The sequence below is a fragment of the Nerophis ophidion genome, linkage group LG13 (assembly GCF_033978795.1).
Source record: "Nerophis ophidion isolate RoL-2023_Sa linkage group LG13, RoL_Noph_v1.0, whole genome shotgun sequence".
NCBI classification, from domain to species: Eukaryota; Metazoa; Chordata; class Actinopteri; order Syngnathiformes; family Syngnathidae; genus Nerophis; species Nerophis ophidion.
The window spans coordinates 57,644,446-57,664,961 of NC_084623.1; the positions used below are offsets into that span (position 1 = coordinate 57,644,446).

The 20,516-nt window shown below is 41.7% G+C and overlaps 1 protein-coding gene across 1 annotated transcript in view; it reads left to right on the forward strand.

Annotated features, from left to right (window-relative positions):
• pdgfd (platelet derived growth factor d) overlaps positions 1-20,516 on the forward strand; it is a 130,996-nt gene that overhangs the window by 78,592 nt on the left and 31,888 nt on the right. Inside the window, exons 3-4 of the mRNA XM_061919266.1 lie at positions 1,076-1,265; positions 6,422-6,599. Of these exons, the coding sequence (XP_061775250.1) occupies positions 1,076-1,265; positions 6,422-6,599 (368 nt within the window). The remainder of the gene's footprint in view (positions 1-1,075; positions 1,266-6,421; positions 6,600-20,516) is intronic.

Sequence of the window (20,516 nt, forward strand, 5' to 3'; positions counted from 1 at the left end):
AAACGAGTTTGACCTGGCAGTAATTTTAGGCAGGTGCATACTATATACCCGGCGGCAATTCAAGGAAATACGGTAGTTTAGTGAACAAGAAAAACAAAAAACAAGACACTGAAAAGGTGTGTTATTGTTTGTGCCGTCGCACCATCTTTTGAACGAGTTCTCTCACTGCAGGGCTGAGCTTTGAACCGGAAGTGCAAGTGAATTGTTAACCGCCCCCAGCTAGTAGTTGTTTACTATCTAGAAAGCACATAAAAGGGAAATATGCTCTTACACAACCATTGTGAATAATAGGCAAAATTCCCAGCTCAATAGCCAGCGTTTTGTTGTGAAATTCACAGCCGTTTTAACAGTAAATTAAATTTAAATAACATAGTTTATTGTTATTGCTCATTTTTTGTGTGTTTTGGTCAGAATAATTGTATTTAAGTTATCACACAACTTGTTTTCTGTGAGTTCAAGACCGTTTGGCCGGTTTACTATCAGCTTAATAGCTGTCTTTGGTTTAATCAAGCAAAATGCGGACGGCTTGAAAAACTCCACGGTGTGGGATGGAATGCGCCGTAGAGGTGTCGGTTTCTCATATCTTGGGACAGCCACAGGATGGACCATATCGGGAGCCGAAATCTACAAGCAGATATCTTGGGAGAGCCACAGGAAGGACCTTATCGGGAGCCAAAATCTACAAGCAGAGACGGGGCAAGCCTGACAGCGCTCCAAGCACCTTTTTGTTTGAACTGTTTATGACCCAGCTGCTGTATAATGAAACCCCTCCCCTGAGAAGACGTTGTAGCTATGTAATCAGGGAATGCCCAAATAAATGGGGAGGTGTAAAACTCTTAAATTGAATCTTGTCTCTGTTTGATTCCTTGCTTCTTGTCTTGTTTAATAGATTGTTAGGTGTTTGAAGTTGACAGTTTTGTTTACCTGTTTTTGACGACACCGTGAGTTAGACGGCGGTTCTGCTGAGTAATGACCTTATCCATGTGGAGTTTGTGCTAGCTGCTATAAAAAAGTATAAACAATATTTCTGCCAACGTTTTCATGTTTTATGACGACACTGCCTCACTCACCGCAGACTTGTACCGCAAATGTGACAACGTCACGGTCACGTCGGAGGGCGGCGTCATCCACAGCCCGCGCTACCCCAACTCGTACCCGCGGAACCTGCTGTTGCTATGGAAACTGGTGTCGCCGGCGGGGAGCAGGATACGCCTGGAGTTTGACGGTCACTTCGGCCTGGAGGAGGCGGAGAACAACGTGTGCAGGTGAGGCAACTTGAGGATCGTTCAGAGTTAGCAATGTTTCGCAATTATTTTCTGTTACGGCCACCCTAATAATACAAAAAAAAATCTTATTATTGTTATTGTTATTATCGTTATTGTTGTGGCTATAGATAGTATTAAGTGTGTACAAAATTGTTTTAAGTACACCTCTGCATAACATTGTATCTTTACTAACAATAAAAACAAAAAATGGAGCAACTTTATTACCATAGTTATTTTTAGTCGGTAACAGAAAATATTTCAAGCCCATTTCAATCCACTTTTTTATATAGCACATTTAAACAACAAAATGTTTCTAAATTGCTGCACAATATTAAAAAACAACATTCAAATACTATCCTGAGCTCCACCAATGACTGAATAAAAAAATAATAATAAATAAATACATATAAAACCAATACAAAAACATTATAAAATAAAAAAATACATTTCTAATTTGCATGAACTTTGAAAATTGTAATCCTTATTTTATCTATAAACCTAAACCATTTAATACAACAAAAAATATTGATATCAAGTTCAAATTTGATCAGCAATATTGACTCTGAAGTACAATACATAAAACACTAAAACAAAAATCGATTTGCGGCAAATTTGTTTTTATTTTTAATCATTAAATATTTTTATTATCTATTATCGAAGCACTGAGTTACAGTTCCAAGAATGTACAGTAAATATGTGGATTTGACTCTGAATTCAGTTATGTTTATTTATTTTATTCATAAAACGTCAAACAATAGAAGAAAAATAAGAACAAAAATCACATTAAAGTAAATTATGAATGAAAAGGAGCAGAAAGAAGTTAAAAACTTATATCCGTCCTCTATAGATTTTCAACGTTGCCATATTTTCATTTTGTCAATAATTAAACCAATAATTAAGACATATTTTTACTTTTTAAAATATATTTACATTGTTTTATTCCCTGAGCTCACACTTCAGCTCGAAATGTTTAATTCCATTGTCTCTCATTTAAAACTAGATTTATTAAACATCTCCGTTCCTTTTGGATCATAGTCCAACCTCGGATCCAGGAGGAACAGTGTGGTTTTCGTTCTGGTCTTGGAACTGTGGACCAGTTCTATACTCTGGACAGGATCCTTGAGGGTGCATGGGACTTTGCCCAACCAGTCTAAATGTGCTTTGTGGACTTGGACCATGTCCGTCGGGAAGTCCTGTGGGGAGTGCTCAGAGAGTATGGGGTACCGGACTGTCTACTCCCTGTATGATCAGTGCCAGGACTTGGTCCGCATTGCCGGCGGTAAGCCGGACCCGTTTCCTGTGAGGGTTGGACTCCGCCAAGGGTGCCCTTTGTGTTCATAACTTTTATGGACAGGACTTCAAGGCACAGTCAAGGCGTTGAGGGGATCCGGTTTGGTGGCTGCAGGACTAGGTCTTTGCTTTTTGCAGATGATGTGGTCCTGACCAGGATCTCCAACTCTCACTGGATCCGGTTCTCAGCCGAGTGTGAAGCAACTGGGATGAGAATCAACACCTCCGAGTCCGAGTCCATGGTTCTCGCCCGGGAAAGGGTGGAGTGCCATCTTCGGGTTGGGGAGGAGACCCTGCCCCAAGTGGAGGAGTTCAAGTACCTAGGAGTCTTGTTCACGAGTGAGGGAAGAGTGGATGGTGAGATCGACAGGCGGATCGGTGCGGCGTCTTCAGTAATGCGGACGTTGTATCGATCCGTTGTGGTGAAGAAGGAGCTGAGCCGGAAGGCAAAGCTCTCAATTTACCGGTCGATCTACGTTTCCATCCTCACCTATGGTCATGAGCTGTGGGTCATGACCGAAAGGATAAGATCACGGGTACCAGCGGCCCAAATGAGTTTGGGTCTCTCCCTTAGAGATAGGGTGAGAAGCTCTGCCATCCGGGAGGAACTCAAAGTAAAGCCGCTGCTCCTCCACATGGAGAGGAGCCAGATGAGGTGGTTCGGGCATCTGGTCAGGATGCCACCCGAACGCCTCCCTAGGGAGGTGTTTAGGGCACGTCCAGCCGGTAGGAGGCCACGGGGAAGACCCAGGACACGTTGGGAAGACTACCGCCGGGGCGCTGATTATTTTAAAACCTCTTCTAACTCCGGCGTTTACCAAAGGCATGGGGTAAATTCAGGCCTGCGCTTATAAATTTGAGTGTGATGTAAGGATACCATCATGAAAAGCACATTTAATAAAATAAAACGTTATTATGGTCTTACCTTTACTTATAAATGAAGTCCATGCGCAGCTCCTTCTGATCAAAAGCATCGACAACTTGTTTGTTGAAGTCTTCCTTATCTTTCTTCAGTTTTAAAAGTCTCTCTGTCTCGATGGAGATCTTCCTTTATCACCTGAAAGTCCAGTTTAGAGAACAGTTTTATTTTAGATATGTAATCCTCCATGTTAAAAGTGCAAGCGAGAGGAAAAAAATGTTGTCACTTCTTCTGCAGCCGAGTAGTCGCAAGAAGGATCACTAGCGCCCTCTACCACCAGGAGGCGGGAGTCATTTAATGACTCATATTTGACACACGCAGCTACGGTATATTAATAAAAACATAGCTGCTTACTGTCCTTTTTAGCATATTCAATAGCTTGGACCTTAAATCCTACTGAATAGCTCTTAATCTTCTTCCCTTTATGCGATTTCAAAATGATTGAAATCAGCCTCCTCCATTTTGAAAATGATGACAGGTGAAGTGTCACTCGAGACGTGACGAGTTTGACCCGGTGGAAATTCTAAGCATATGCTATTTATTTTGCGAAACGAGTTTGACCCGGCGAAAATTATAGACATGCGCTAAAAAAAATCATATTTAGCGAAACGAGTTTGACCCGGTGTTAATCCTGAGCCGTCGGTAATGCTAAGCATGCGCTAATTATTTTGCGGAAGGAGTTTGACCCGGCAGTAATTCTAGGCAGGCGCATACTATATACCCGGCGGCAATTCAAGGAAATACGGTAGTTTAGTGAATAAGACAAAAAAATGACTGAAATCAGCCTCCTCCATTTTGAAAATGATGACAGTTGAAGTGTCACTCGTGACGTGACGAGTTTGACCCGGTGGAAATTCTAAGCATATGCTATTTATTTGGCGAAACGAGTTTGACCCGGCGAAAATTCTAGACATGCGCTAATAAAAATGATATTTCGCGAAACGAGTTTGACCCGGTGTTAATCCTGAGCCGGCGGTAATGCTAAGCTTGCGCTAATTATTTTGCGAAACGAGTTTGACCCGGCAGTAATTCTAGGCAGGTGCATACCATATACCCGGCGGCAATTCAAGGAAATACGGTATGTCTCCCAGCTGGCCTGAGAACACCTCGGTATAGGAGCTTGACGAAGTTGCTGGGGAGAGGGAAGTCTGGGCTTCCCTGCTTAGGCTGCTGCCCCCGCGACCCGACTTTGGATTACGCGGGAAAAAATTGATGTTTTGAATGCTGTTTGGTAGAATCGTTGCGTCTGACTTGTGCATGATTTGTAAGATATCAACCTCTACCATTTTATGACTTTCAATACGTTTAACTGTTGGAATATTTTATGCATTTCTGATAATTATATTCTTTTCTGCAGAAGAAAGATTGGATTTTAAACACCTTTTTCATAAACTACCCCCACAATATTTAGGACCAAAAAAAAGGAGGTGAAGAGGTTAAATGGGTTTCACTGGCAGGGAGTTTTTTGGGGTTTTTTGGCAAACAATTTGTCCTTCAGGCTTGACGAAATCGACTTGTTTTAATATGCGGCACACTTGCCTTTGCAAGCACTAAAAAGAAAGAGAACAGCAGGGGGGAGGAAAGACTTAAAAAGGCAAAAGAGCTTATTTTGGATACAGTTATCCAATCTAATTAACAACAATTATCACTGATTTACTAACACAGAATGTTTGCCGTTAAGCCGTGAATAAAAAGAAACATGGACCATTTATGGCACAACACAGAAAAGGTAGGACGAGGGGTCTCAAACTCACCACCTGGGGGCGGAATTACTGAACAGATCTGTGAACAACTCTCACTGTCGTTTTGCGGGTTCCAGGGACCACCAAGGAAGGACATGGCTTTGAGCAGGTGTAGACTTCTTTATTGTTCAATAAGCAAAGTCTTTTGCTTTTCAGCCTTCCCCGTTGTCTGCGTCTACCTCTCGCTCTTGCTCTCTACCGGGTTGCATGCGCTCTAGCTTGTATTGTCCTCTCTCCCTCTCGTTCCTTCGTTGTTTCTCCACCTCTCTCGCCGACGTTCATGGCCGCTGTTTTAAACAGTGCGAGAGGATTCATTAATCAAATCCAGGTGCGCGATCCACGCACCTGATCTCGATTGTGGCGTCGCTCCCGGCTCACTCGCCATCCCCGCCTCCTCGCCGCCATCTTGGGCATGCCCTGCCTCTCTGTCGGACTGTCAAGATCCTCTTACATCTCATAGAAATGTGTCTATTATCGACACGTTCACGGAAGAGTCTGCCTGTCCATCGTCAGCGATTGCATCCTTCTGTGCCAGACCGATTCCAGGTTTGATAAATCACACAGCGTCTCACTATTGTGAACAAAAACACTTTGGGCCGGAGACCATCCCTATCCCGAATCCTAACTTAATTAGTTTAATGAACTTAATTTAATACATTTTTCAATACATGTGTGAATGTGAGTGTGAAAGTTGTCTGTCTTTCTGTGTTGGGCCTGCGATGAGCTGGCGACTTGTCCAGGGTGTACCCCGCCTTCCTCCCGATTGTAGCTGAGATAGGCGCCAGCGCCCCCCGTGACCCCGAAAGGGAATAAGGGGTAGAAAATGGATGGATGGATGGATGGATTTTAAGTGCAAATGAAAATACAGATTCACCACTTTAGTCATATTTCTTGCGCTTTAGAAATGTTTGTTTGGTATTGTCATTGCGGCCACAAGTGGTGGAAAAGGGTATTACAACCGAGTACCGTTGCTGCCCAAACGGAACACAGCTTAGAAAAGTACAGTCTTTGGCGGCCCTCTAGGGGGCGCTCATGGCAGGATTGCAGGTCCAAGCCCTTCCATAACGTATCTACTGTCAATTATTAATAGTTTTGTGCATCATAAAACTTTCACTTTTAAACCACTTCAAGTTTTACTTGAGCCTTTTTTAAAATGTTTTTTCACCGACTTTTTGGTCACCCCACTCCAATTTTTTCCCGCGCAGGTATGACTTTGTGGAAGTGGAAGACCGACTGGAGGCCAGCACTATAATTTGGGGTCGCTGGTGTGGGCAGAGAGCGCCACCGAGTGTCAACTCCAAATCCAACGTCCTCACACTCACCTTCAAATCTGACGACTACTTTGTAGCCAAACCCGGATTCAAAGTCTACTACTCTTTACTGGTGAGAGAAACGCGCGCACACACGCACACACACACACACACACACACACACACACATTGTAGAGACTTTTTAACTTTAAATGTGAGTGAAGAGTCATCTGTTAGACTTTTCAACTTCAATTGTGGGTGAAGAGTCATCTGTTAGACTTTTTAACTTCAATTGTGAGTGAAGAGTCATCTGTTAGGCTTTTTAACTTCAATTGTGAGTAGAGAGTCATCTCTTAAGTGAATTTTTAACTTCAATTGTGAGTGAAGAGTCATCTGTTAGACTTTTTAACTTCAATTGTGAGTGAAGAGTCATCTGTTAGAGACTTTTTAACTTCAATTGTGAGTGAAGAGTCATCTGTTAGAGAATTGTTAACTTTAAATGTGAGTGAAGAGTCATCTGTTAGAGAATTTTTAACTTCAATTGTGAGTGAAGAGTCATCTGTTTGGCTTTTCAACTTCAATTGTGAGTGAAGAGTCATCTGTTAGACTTTTTAACTTCAATTGTGAGTGAAGAGTCATCTGTTAGACTTTTCAACTTCAATTGTGGGTGAAGAGTCATCTGTTAGGCTTTTTAACTTCAATTGTGAGTGAAGAGTCATCTGTTAGACTTTTTAACTTCAATTGTGAGTGAAGAGTCATCTGTTAGACTTTTCAACTTCAATTGTGGGTGAAGAGTCATCTGTTAGGCTTTTTAACTTCAATTGTGAGTGAAGAGTCATCTCTTAAGTGAATTTTTAACTTCAATTGTGAGTGAAGAGTCATCTGTTAGACTTTTTAACTTCAATTGTGAGTGAAGAGTCATCTGTTAGAGACTTTTTAACTTCAATTGTGAGTGAAGAGTCATCTGTTAGAGAATTGTTAACTTTAAATGTGAGTGAAGAGTCATCTGTTAGAGAATTTTTAACTTCAATTGTGAGTGAAGAGTCATCTGTTTGGCTTTTCAACTTCAATTGTGAGTGAAGAGTCATCTGTTAGACTTTTTAACTTCAATTGTGAGTGAAGAGTCATCTGTTAGGCTTTTTAACTTCAATTGTGAGTGAAGAGTCATCTCTTAAGTGAATTTTTAACTTCAATTGGGAGTGAAGAGTCATCTGTTAGACTTTTTAACTTCAATTGTGAGTGAAGAGTCATCTGTTAGACTTTTTAACTTTAATTGTGAGTGAAAAGTCATCTGTTACTTTTTAACTTCAATTGGGAGTGAAGAGTCATCTGTTAGACTTTTTAACTTCAATTGTGAGTGAAGAGTCATCTGTTAGACTTTTTAACTTCAATTAGGAGTGAAGAGTCATCTGTTAGACTTTTTAACTTCAACTGTGAGTGAAGAGTCATCTGTTAGACTTTTTAACTTCAACTGTGAGTGAAGAGTCATCTGTTAGACTTTTTAACTTCAACTGTGAGTGAAGAGTCATCTGTTAGACTTTTTAACTTCAATTGTTAGTGAAGAGTCATCTGTTGGACTTTTTAACTTCAATTGTGAGTGAAGAGTCATCGTTAAACTTTTTAACTTTAATTGTGAGTGAAGAGTCATCTGTTGGACTTTTTAACTTCAATTGTGAGTGAAGAGTCATTGTTAAACTTTTTAACTTTAATTGTGAGTGAAGAGTCATCTGTTAGACTTTTTAACTTCAATTGTGAGTGAAGAGTCATCTGTTAGACTTTTTAACTTCAATTGTGAGTGAAGAGTCATCTGTTAGACTTTTTAACTTCAATTGTGAGTGAAGAGTCATCTGTTAGAGTTTTTAACTTCAATTGTGAGTGAAGAGTCATCTGTTAGACTTTTTAACTTCAATTGGGAGTGAAGAGTCATCTGTTAGACTTTTTAACTTCAATTGGGAGTGAAGAGTCATCTGTTAGACTTTTTAACTTCAATTGGGAGTGAAGAGTCATCTGTTAGACTTTTTAACTTCAATTGGGAGTGAAGAGTCATCTGTTAGACTTTTTAACTTCAATTGGGAGTGAAGAGTCATCTGTTAGACTTTTTAACTTCAATTGGGAGTGAAGAGTCATCTGTTAGACTTTTTAACTTCAATTGTGAGTGAAGAGTCATCTGTTAGACGTTTTAACTTCAATTGGGAGTGAAGAGTCATCTGTTAGACTTTTTAACTTCAATTGGGAGTGAAGAGTCATCTGTTAGACTTTTTAACTTCAATTGTGAGTGAAGAGTCATCTGTTAGACTTTTTAACTTCAATTGGGAGTGAAGAGTCATCTGTTTGACTTTTTAACTTCAATTGTGAGTGAAGAGTCATCTGTTAGACTTTTTAACTTCAATTGTGAGTGAGAGTCATCTGTTAGACTTTTTAACTTCAATTGGGAGTGAAGAGTCATCTGTTAGACTTTTTAACTTCAATTGGGAGTGAAGAGTCATCTGTTAGACTTTTTAACTTCAATTGTGAGTGAGAGTCATCTGTTTGACTTTTTAACTTCAATTGGGAGTGAAGAGTCATCTGTTTGACTTTTTAACTTCAATTGGGAGTGAAGAGTCATCTGTTTGACTTTTTAACTTCAACTGTGAGTGAAGAGTCATCTGTTAGACTTTTTAACTTCAATTGTGAGTGAGAGTCATCTGTTTGACTTTTTAACTTCAATTGGGAGTGAAGAGTCATCTGTTTGACTTTTTAACTTCAATTGTGAGTGAAGAGTCATCTGTTAGACTTTTTAACTTCAATTGGGAGTGAAGAGTCATCTGTTAGACTTTTTAACTTCAATTGTGAGTGAAGAGTCATCTGTCAGACTTTTTAACTTCAATTGTGAGTGAAGAGTCATCTGTTAGACTTTTTAACTTCAATTGTGAGTGAAGAGTCATCTGTTAGACTTTTTAACTTCAATTGGGAGTGAAGAGTCATCTGTTAGACTTTTTAACTTCAATTGGGAGTGAAGAGTCATCTGTTAGACTTTTTAACTTCAATTGTGAGTGAAGAGTCATCTGTTAGACTTTTTAACTTCAATTGGGAGTGAAGAGTCATCTGTTTGACTTTTTAACTTCAATTGGGAGTGAAGAGTCATCTGTTTGACTTTTTAACTTCAATTGGGAGTGAAGAGTCATCTGTTAGACTTTTTAACTTCAATTGTGAGTGAAGAGTCATCTGTTAGACGTTTTAACTTCAATTGGGAGTGAAGAGTCATCTGTTAGACTTTTTAACTTCAATTGTGAGTGAAGAGTCATCTGTTAGACTTTTTAACTTCAATTGTGAGTGAAGAGTCATCTGTTAGAGTTTTTAACTTCAATTGTGAGTGAAGAGTCATCTGTTAGACTTTTTAACTTCAATTGTGAGTGAAGAGTCATCTGTTAGACTTTTTAACTTCAATTGTGAGTGAAGAGTCATCTGTTAGAGTTTTTAACTTCAATTGTGAGTGAAGAGTCACCTGTTAGACTTTTTAACTTCAATTGTGAGTGAAGAGTCATCTGTTAGACTTTTTAACTTCAATTGTGAGTGAAGAGTCACCTGTTAGACTTTTTAACTTCAATTGTGAGTGAAGAGTCATCTGTTAGAGTTTTTAACTTCAATTGTGAGTGAAGAGTCATCTGTTAGACTTTTTAACTTCAATTGTGAGTGAAGAGTCATCTGTTAGACTTTTTAACTTCAATTGTGAGTGAAGAGTCATCTGTTAGAGTTTTTAACTTCAATTGTGAGTGAAGAGTCATCTGTTAGACTTTTTAACTTCAATTGTGAGTGAAGAGTCATCTGTTAGACTTTTTAACTTCAATTGTGAGTGAAGAGTCATCTGTTAGACTTTTTAACTTCAATTGTGAGTGAAGAGTCATCTGTTAGACTTTTTAACTTCAATTGTGAGTGAAGAGTCATCTGTTAGACTTTTTAACTTCAATTGTGAGTGAAGAGTCATCTGTTAGACTTTTTAACTTCGATTGTGAGTGAAGAGTTGTTTGTTAGAGAATTTTTAACTTTAAATGTGAGTGAAGAGTCATCTGTTAGACTTTTTAACTTCAATTGTGAGTGAAGAGTCATCTGTTAGACTTTTTAACTTCAATTGTGAGTGAAGAGTCATCTGTTAGACTTTTTAACTTCAATTGTGAGTGAAGAGTCATCTGTTAGACTTTTTAACTTCAGTTGGGAGTGAAGAGTCATCTGTTAGACTTTTTAACTTCAATTGGGAGTGAAGAGTCATCTGTTAGACTTTTTAACTTCAATTGTGAGTGAAGAGTCATCTGTTAGACTTTTTAACTTCAATTGTGAGTGAGAGTCATCTGTTTGACTTTTTAACTTCAATTGGGAGTGAAGAGTCATCTGTTAGACTTTTTAACTTCAATTGTGAGTGAGAGTCATCTGTTTGACTTTTTAACTTCAATTGGGAGTGAAGAGTCATCTGTTAGACTTTTTAACTTCAATTGTGAGTGAAGAGTCATCTGTTAGACTTTTTAACTTCAATTGTGAGTGAAGAGTCATCTGTTTGACTTTTTAACTTCAATTGTGAGTGAAGAGTCATCTGTTAGACGTTTTAACTTCAATTGGGAGTGAAGAGTCATCTGTTAGACTTTTTAACTTCAATTGGGAGTGAAGAGTCATCTGTTAGACTTTTTAACTTCAATTGTGAGTGAGAGTCATCTGTTTGACTTTTTAACTTCAATTGGGAGTGAAGAGTCATCTGTTTGACTTTTTAACTTCAATTGTGAGTGAAGAGTCATCTGTTAGACTTTTTAACTTCAATTGTGAGTGAGAGTCATCTGTTAGACTTTTTAACTTCAATTGGGAGTGAAGAGTCATCTGTTAGACTTTTTAACTTCAATTGTGAGTGAGAGTCATCTGTTTGACTTTTTAACTTCAATTGTGAGTGAAGAGTCATCTGTCAGACTTTTTAACTTCAATTGTGAGTGAAGAGTCATCTGTTAGACTTTTTAACTTCAATTGTGAGTGAAGAGTCATCTGTTAGACTTTTTAACTTCAATTGGGAGTGAAGAGTCATCTGTTAGACTTTTTAACTTCAATTGGGAGTGAAGAGTCATCTGTTAGACTTTTTAACTTCAATTGTGAGTGAGAGTCATCTGTTTGACTTTTTAACTTCAATTGGGAGTGAAGAGTCATCTGTTAGACTTTTTAACTTCAATTGTGAGTGAAGAGTCATCTGTTAGACGTTTTAACTTCAATTGGGAGTGAAGAGTCATCTGTTAGACTTTTTAACTTCAATTGGGAGTGAAGAGTCATCTGTTAGACTTTTTAACTTCAATTGTGAGTGAGAGTCATCTGTTTGACTTTTTAACTTCAATTGGGAGTGAAGAGTCATCTGTTTGACTTTTTAACTTCAATTGTGAGTGAAGAGTCATCTGTTAGACTTTTTAACTTCAATTGTGAGTGAGAGTCATCTGTTAGACTTTTTAACTTCAATTGTGAGTGAAGAGTCATCTGTTAGACTTTTTAACTTCAATTGTGAGTGAAGAGTCATCTGTTAGACTTTTTAACTTCAATTGTGAGTGAAGAGTCATCTGTTAGACTTTTTAACTTCAATTGTGAGTGAGAGTCATCTGTTTGACTTTTTAACTTCAATTGTGAGTGAAGAGTCATCTGTTAGACTTTTTAACTTCAATTGTGAGTGAGAGTCATCTGTTAGACTTTTTAACTTCGATTGTGAGTGAAGAGTTGTTTGTTAGAGAATTTTTAACTTTAAATGTGAGTGAAGAGTCATCTGTTAGACTTTTTAACTTCAATTGTGAGTGAAGAGTCATCTGTTAGACTTTTTAACTTCAATTGTGAGTGAAGAGTCATCTGTTAGACTTTTTAACTTTAATTGTGAGTGAAGAGTCATCTGTTAGACTTTTTAACTTCAATTGTGAGTGAAGAGTCATCTGTTAGACTTTTTAACTTCAATTGTGAGTGAAGAGTCATCTGTTAGACTTTTTAACTTCAATTGTGAGTGAAGAGTCATCTGTTAGACTTTTTAACTTCAATTGTGAGTGAAGAGTCATCTGTTAGAGAATTTTTAACTTCAATTGTGAGTGAAGAGTCATCTGTTTGGCTTTTCAACTTCAATTGTGAGTGAAGAGTCATCTGTTAGAGAATTTTTAACTTTAATTGTGAGTGAAGAGTCATCTGTTAGAGAATTTTTAACTTCAATTATGAGTGAAGAGTCATCTGTTAGAGAATTTTTAACTTCAATTGTGAGTGAAGAGTCATCTGTTTGGCTTTTCAACTTCAATTGTGAGTGAAGAGTCATCTGTTAGACTTTTTAACTTCAATTGGGAGTGAAGAGTCATCTGTTAGACTTTTTAACTTCAATTGTGAGTGAAGAGTCATCTGTTAGACTTTTTAACTTCAATTGTGAGTGAAGAGTCATCTGTTTGACTTTTTAACTTCAATTGTGAATGAGAGTCATCTGTTAGACTTTTTAACTTCAATTGTGAGTGAAGAGTCATCTGTCAGACTTTTTAACTTCAATTGTGAGTGAAGAGTCATCTGTCAGACTTTTTAACTTCAATTGTGAGTGAGAGTCATCTGTTAGACTTTTTAACTTCAATTGGGAGTGAAGAGTCACCTGTTGGACTTTGCAAGTTTGTTGTGTGAAGTCTTTGCCTTCCTTTCTTCATATGAAGAGCCTGATTGTACAAAAGATGTTTTACATCTGGACTTTTTAGAATTCGTCAAAGAGAACGCTCGCGATTGGAGGAACAGTTTGAAGTTGGAACGGCTTGAACTGGATGAAAAATGTGGGAGGTAGAGCTCTGACATGATCCGTGATCCGGATCATGTTCTGTTTAGTTAGGTTTTGGACTCCATTAGTTCCTGTTTACTGTACTTTGTGTGTTTGTTTTGGTTACTATGGCTGTTAATTGGTTTGATCTGCCTCTGATTAGTGCTCGGCACGGTCACTTGCTGTTGAGAGTCCAGTCCATAGTGGATCTAACATAGTAGTGAGATTCCAGTCCATAGTGGATCTAACATAGTAGTGAGATTCCAGTCCATAGTGGATCTAACATAATAGTGAGAGTCCAGTCCATAGTGGATCCAACATAGTAGTGTGAGAGTCCAGTCCATAGTGGATCTAACATAATAATGAGAGTCCAGTCCATAGTGGATCCAACATAATAGTGAGAGTCCAGTCCATAGTGGATCTAACATAGTAGTGAGAGTCCAGTCCATAGTGGATCTAACATAGTAGTGAGAGTCCAGTCCCGAGTGGATCTAACATAGTAGTGAGAGTCCAGTCCATAGTGGATCTAACATAATAGTGTGAGAGTCCAGTCCATAGTGGATCTAACATAATAGTGAGAGTCCAGTCCAGAGTGGATCTAACATAGTAGTGAGACTCCAGTCCCGAGTGGATCTAACATAATAGTGAGAGTCCAGTCCATAGTGGATCTAACATAGTAGTGAGAGTCCAGTCCATAGTGGATCTAACATAATAGTGAGAGTCCAGTCCAAAGTGGATCTAACATAATAGTGGGAGAGTCCAGTCCATAGTGGATCTAACATAATAGTGAGAGTCCAGTCCATAGTGGATCCAACATAATAGTGAGAGTCCAGTCCATAGTGGTTCTAACATAATAGTGAGAGTCCAGTCCATAGTGGTTCTAACATAATAGTGAGAGTCCAGTCCATAGTGGATCCAACATAATAGTGAGAGTCCAGTCCATAGTGGATCTAACATAATAGTGAGAGTCCAGTCCATAGTGGATCTAACATAATAGTGAGAGTCCAGTCCATAGTGGTTCTAACTTAATAGTGAGAGTCCAGTCCATAGTGGATCTAACATAATAGTGAGAGTCCAGTCCATAGTGGATCTAACATAATAGTGGGAGAGTCCAGTCCATAGTGGATCTAACATAATAGTGAGAGTCCAGTCCATAGTGGATCTAACATAATAGTGAGAGTCCAGTCCATAGTGGATCTAACATAATAGTGGGAGAGTCCAGTCCATAGTGGATCTAACATAATAGTGAGAGTCCAGTCCATAGTGGTTCTAACATAATAGTGAGAGTCCAGTCCATAGTGGATCTAACATAATAGTGAGAGTCCAGTCCATAGTGGATCTAACATAATAGTGAGAGTCCAGTCCATAGTGGATCTAACATAGTAGTGAGAGTCCAGTCCCGAGTGGATCTAACATAATAGTTTCAGTCCAGTCCATAGTGGATCTAACATAGTAGTGAGAGTCCAGTCCATAGAGGATCCAACATAGTAGTGAGAGTCCAGTCCATAGTGGATCTAACATAATAGTGAGAGTCCAGTCCATAGTGGATCCAACATAATAGTGAGAGTCCAGTCCATAGTGGATCCAACATAATAGTGAGAGTCCAGTCCATAGTGGATATAACATAATAGTGAGAGTCCAGTCCATAGTGGATCTAACATAATAGTGAGAGTCCAGTCCATAGTGGATCTAACATAATAGTGAGAGTCCAGTCCATAGTGGTTCTAACATAATAGTGAGAGTCCAGTCCATAGTGGATCTAACATAATAGTGAGAGTCCAGTCCATAGTGGATCTAACATAATAGTGAGAGTCCAGTCCATAGTGGATCTAACATAGTAGTGAGAGTCCAGTCCCGAGTGGATCTAACATAATAGTTTCAGTCCAGTCCATAGTGGATCTAACATAGTAGTGAGAGTCCAGTCCATAGAGGATCCAACATAGTAGTGAGAGTCCAGTCCATAGTGGATCTAACATAATAGTGAGAGTCCAGTCCATAGTGGATCTAACATAATAGTGAGAGTCCAGTCCATAGTGGATCTAACATAATAGTGAGAGTCCAGTCCATAGTGGATCTAACATAATAGTTTCAGTCCAGTCCATAGTGGATCTAACATAGTAGTGAGAGTCCAGTCCATAGAGGATCCAACATAGTAGTGAGAGTCCAGTCCATAGTGGATCTAACATAATAGTGAGAGTCCAGTCCATAGTGGATCTAACATAATAGTGAGAGTCCAGTCCATAGTGGATCTAACATAATAGTGAGAGTCCAGTCCATAGTGGATCTAACATAATAGTGTGAGAGTCCAGTCCATAGTGGATCTAACATAATAGTGAGAGTCCAGTCCATAGTGGATCTAACATAATAGTGAGAGTCCAGTCCATAGTGGATCTAACATAGTAGTGAGAGTCCAGTCCATAGTGGATCTAACATAACAGTGAGAGTCCAGTCCATAGAGGATCTAACATAATAGTGAGAGTCCAGTCCATAGTGGATCTAACATAATAGTGAGAGTCCAGTCCATAGTGGATCTAACATAGTAGTGAGAGTCCAGTCCATAGTGGATCTAACATAGTAGTGAGAGTCCAGTCCCGAGTGGATCTAACATAATAGTGAGAGAGTCCAGTCCATAGTGGATCCAACATAATAGTGAGAGTCCAGCCCATAGTGGATCTAACATAATAATGAGAGTCCAGTCCATAGTGGATCTAACATAATTGTGAGAGTCCTGTCCATAGTGGATCTAACATAATAGTGAGAGTCCAGTCCATAGAGGATCTAACATAATAGTGAGAGTCCAGTCCAAAGTGGATCTAACATAATAGTGCGAAAGTCCAGTCCATAGTGGATCTAACATAATAGTGTGAGAGTCCAGTCCATAGTGGATCTAACATAATAGTGTGAGAGTCCAGTCCATAGTGGATCCAACATAATAGTGCGGGAGTCCAGTCCATAACTAAACAGGATCACGGATCATGACAAGCGGGGCAAAATCTGGAGAAGAAGTTGAATAATTTTGAGCAATTTTGGTATAAAAAAGCATATTTACATATTTACATATTTACCTTCCACACTTCCTTCACCACCGTTAAGTGATTAGTTTCGTCAGACAAACATTTCACTGACTTTCTATCAATTCCATGAGGATTGTCCAAGGTCGTGTGGTTAAAGTGGAAACGATGCGGCCGTGGTCTGGCGATGATGAATTACACAAAGGAAGAAATAAACCTCATCCAAACAACGCCCCGTCTTTCATGGAGCGCTCCGTCCCTGATATCAACATCAGCAGAGAAGAGAGGCAGGACTTGTGATGTTCTCCAAGCTGCAATCAGCAGGGGGGGGGAGCAGCATCAGCAGAGAGGCTGAAAGCCATTTGGAGATGTTGTCTGGCGTCTTCTTTCATGTCACAGATGGGCTGAACATTGCTCATTATCTGCAGAAAAAAAAACAAAAACAAAAAAAAAAGCAGGAAGGCCAAATCGTGCGGAGAAATGCATTCGTCCGACATCCTTTTGCTTTCATGCTCTGTGTTTGATGACAACACCCGGCTGTCGTGCACAGCAGGGGTCCCCCAACCAGCCGGGACGCATTTTGCCCCCAGGCCGTAGAGCAGGGGGTCCCCAACGCGGGCCCCAGGTCGCCCGTGAGGACCAGATGAGTCGCCCGCTCCCTAATTGCTAAAAAGCACATTGTTTATATTATCAATCAATCAATCAGTGTTTACTTATATAGCCCTAAATCACTAGTGTCTCAAAGGGCTGCACAAACCACTACGACATCCTCGGTAGGTCCACATAAGGGCAAGGAAAAACTCACACCCAGTGGGACGTCGGTGACAATGATGACTATGAGAAACCTTGGAGAGGAGGAAAGCAATGGATGTCGAGCGGGTCTAACATGATACTGTGAAAGTTCAATCCACAATGGATCCAACACAGTCGCGAGAGTCCAGTCCAAAGCGGATCCAACACAGCGGCGAGAGTCCCGTTCATAGCGGAGCCAGCAGGAAACCATCCCAAGCGGAGGCGGATCAGCAGCGCAGAGATGTCCCCCAGCCGATACACGGGCGAGCAGTACATGGCCACCGGATCGGACCGGACCCCCTCCACAAGGGAGAGTGGGACATAGAAGAAAAAGAAAAGAAGCGGCAGATCAACTGGTCTAAAAAGGGAGTCTATTTAAAGGCTAGAGTATACAAATGAGTTTTAAGGTGAGACTTAAATGCTTAACATTATCACCAAATCTATGCAAGCGTCAATATATCAATCAATCAATCAATCAATGTTTACTTATATAGCCCTAAATCACTAGTGTCTCAAAGGGCTGCACAAACCACTACGACATCCTCGGTAGGCCCACATAAGGGCAAGGAAAACTCACACCCAGTGGACATCGGTGACAATAATGACCCAGTGGGACGTCGGTGACAATGATGACTATGAGAACATGATACTGTGATACTGATGATACTGATGACTATGAGAACATATGAGAACATGATACTGTGATACTGATGATACTGATGACTATGAGAACATATGAGAACATGATACTGTGAAAGATCAATCCATAATGGATCCAACACAGTCGCGAGAGTCCAGTCCAAAGCGGATCCAACACAGCAGCGAGAGTCCCGTTCATAGCGGAGCCAGCAGGAAACCATCCCAAGCGGAGGCGGATCAGCAGCGCAGAGATGTCCCCAGCCGATACACAGGCGAGCAGTACATGGCCACCGGATCGGACCGGACCCCCTCCACAAGGGAGAGTGGGACATGGGAGAAAAAGAAAAGAAACGGCAGATCAACTGGTCTAAAAAGGGAGTCCATTTAAAGGCTAGAGTATACAAATGAGTTTTAAGGTGAGACTTAAATGCTTAACATTATCACCAAATCTATGCAAGCGTCAATATATACCTTGATGTTGCAGAAAAAAGCCCGTGTATTTTTTTTGTCAGGCTTTCCCCTGACAGTTTGTCTATGTTTTAGTTTTTTCCTCTGCATTTGTGTTTGTTTCCTCTGTGTTTAGTATCTCCTGTCTTTAGTTCCTGTCAAGTGCTCTTATTTTGGTTCAGCTTCCTGTTTGTCTCCCTGTGTGCTGTTGTCACCTCATCTGCGGCTGATTGGCACCTGGCCACACCTGGTGTCAATCAGCCCCGCTCCTATTTGTATCCCACTTTGTCTTCCAGTCAGTGCTGGGTCATTGTCGTTGCCACATGTCAATGTCATTTTCTACTTGTCATTCCTACTGGTCGTGTGAACGCAGCGTAGCGGTAAGCTATATTTGGTAGATGTTTTGTAGCTTACTGTTTTTTGTTCCCTGCTTCCGATTAGTTTGTTCATAGCCCTTAGTTTTGTTATATGTGTGTGCTTTTTGTTTGTACCCTTTTGGTTTTGTTTTTGTCTTAGTCCATCCATTTTCTACCGCTTATTCCCTTTCGGGGTCGCGGGGGACGCTGGCACCTATCTCAGCTACAATCGGGCGGAAGGCGGGGTACACCCTGGACAAGTCGCCAACTCATCGTCTTAGTATTTAATTAAATATGTTTTCACATTCCATGCCTGCCTCCATCTCTGCATCTTGGGGTTCGTCAACAAATAACCCTGACATTTTTAACCGATTTCCGAACTCTAAATGGGGGAATTTTGGCAAATTAAACGCCTTTCTGTTTATCCGTCTTTTAGCGATGACGTCAGAACGTGACGTCGCCGAGGTAACACACCCGCCATTTTCATTTTCACATTACAAACACCGGGTCTCAGCTCTGTTATTTTCCATTTTTTCCACAATTTTTCGGAACCTTGGAGACATCATGCCTGGTGGGTGTGTTGTCGGAGGGTGTTACAACACTAACAGGGAAGGATTCAAGTTGCACCACTGGCAAGAAATCTTGTTGTCGGAGGGTGTAACAACACTAACAGGGAGGGATTCAAGTTGCACCACTGGCAAGAAATCTGCCGCCAGACCCCCATTGAATGTGCCAGAGTGTCTCCACATTTGACCGGCGATGCTAAGACAGACATGGCACAGAGATGTATGGATAACCTGCAGATGCATTTGCAAGAATTAAGTCAACGAAATCACAAAGGTGAGTTTTGTTGATGAATGAATGAATGAATGGTTTATTTTGAGCTATGACGTTCACGGCTGTCGCCCTTTTATACAGTGCGAGAGGACTAATCAATTGTCCCCAGGTGTGCGATCCACGCACCTGATTATGATTGCAGCGTCGCTCCCGGCGCTCCCCGCTCCGCCGATCGCTTGCCGTACACGCCTCCTTAACGCCATCTTGGACCGGGCTACGGCGTGCCCTGCCTCGCTGTCGGACTACCGGCCACGCTTCCTCGCCGCCAACTTGGACCGGGCAACTGCCGGCCACACCTCCTCGTTGCCATCTTGGGCCGGGCTACGCCGTGCCCTGCCTCGCTGTCGGACTTCCGGCCACGCCTCCTTGCCGCCATCTTGGGCCGGGCTATGGTGTGCCCTGCCTCGCCGTCGAACTTCCGGCCACGCCTCCTTGCCGCCATCCTGGGCCGGGCTACGGTGTGCCCTGCTTCGCTGTCGGACTGCCGGGCACGCCTCCTCGCCGCCATCTTGGGCCGGGCTACGGTGTGCCCTGCTTCGCTGTCGGACTTCTGGCCACGCCTCCTCGCCACCATCTTGGACCGGGCTACGGCGTGCCCTGCCTCGCTGTCGGACTGCCGGCCACCCCTCCTCGCCGCCATCTTGGGCCGGGCTACGGTATGCCGTGCCTCGCTGTCAGACTGCCAGCCACGCCTCCTCGCCGCCATCTTGGGCCGGGCTACGGTATGCCGTGCCTCGCTGTCAGACTGCCAGCCACGCCTCCTTGCCACCATCTTGGGCCGGGCAACTGCGGGCCACACCTCCTCGTTGCCATCTTGGGACGGGCTAAGGTATGCCCTGCCTCGCTGTCAGACTGCCAGCCACGCCTCCTTGCCACCATCTTGGGCCGGGCTACGATGTGCCCTGTCTCGCCGTCGGACTGCCGGCCACGTCTCCTCGCCGCCATCCTGGGCCGGGCTACGCCGTGCCCTGCCTCGCCGTCAGACTTACGGCCATGCCTCCTTGCCGCCATCTTGGGCCGGGCTATGGCGTGCCCTGCCTCGCTGTCAGACTGACGGCCACGTCTCCTCGCCGCCATCCTGGACCGGGCTACGGTGTGCCCTGCTTCGCTGTCGGACTGTCGGCCACGCCTCCTCGCCACCATCATGGGCCGGGCTACGCTGTGCCCTGCCTCGCTGTCAGACTTCTGGCCACGCCTCCTCGCCGCCA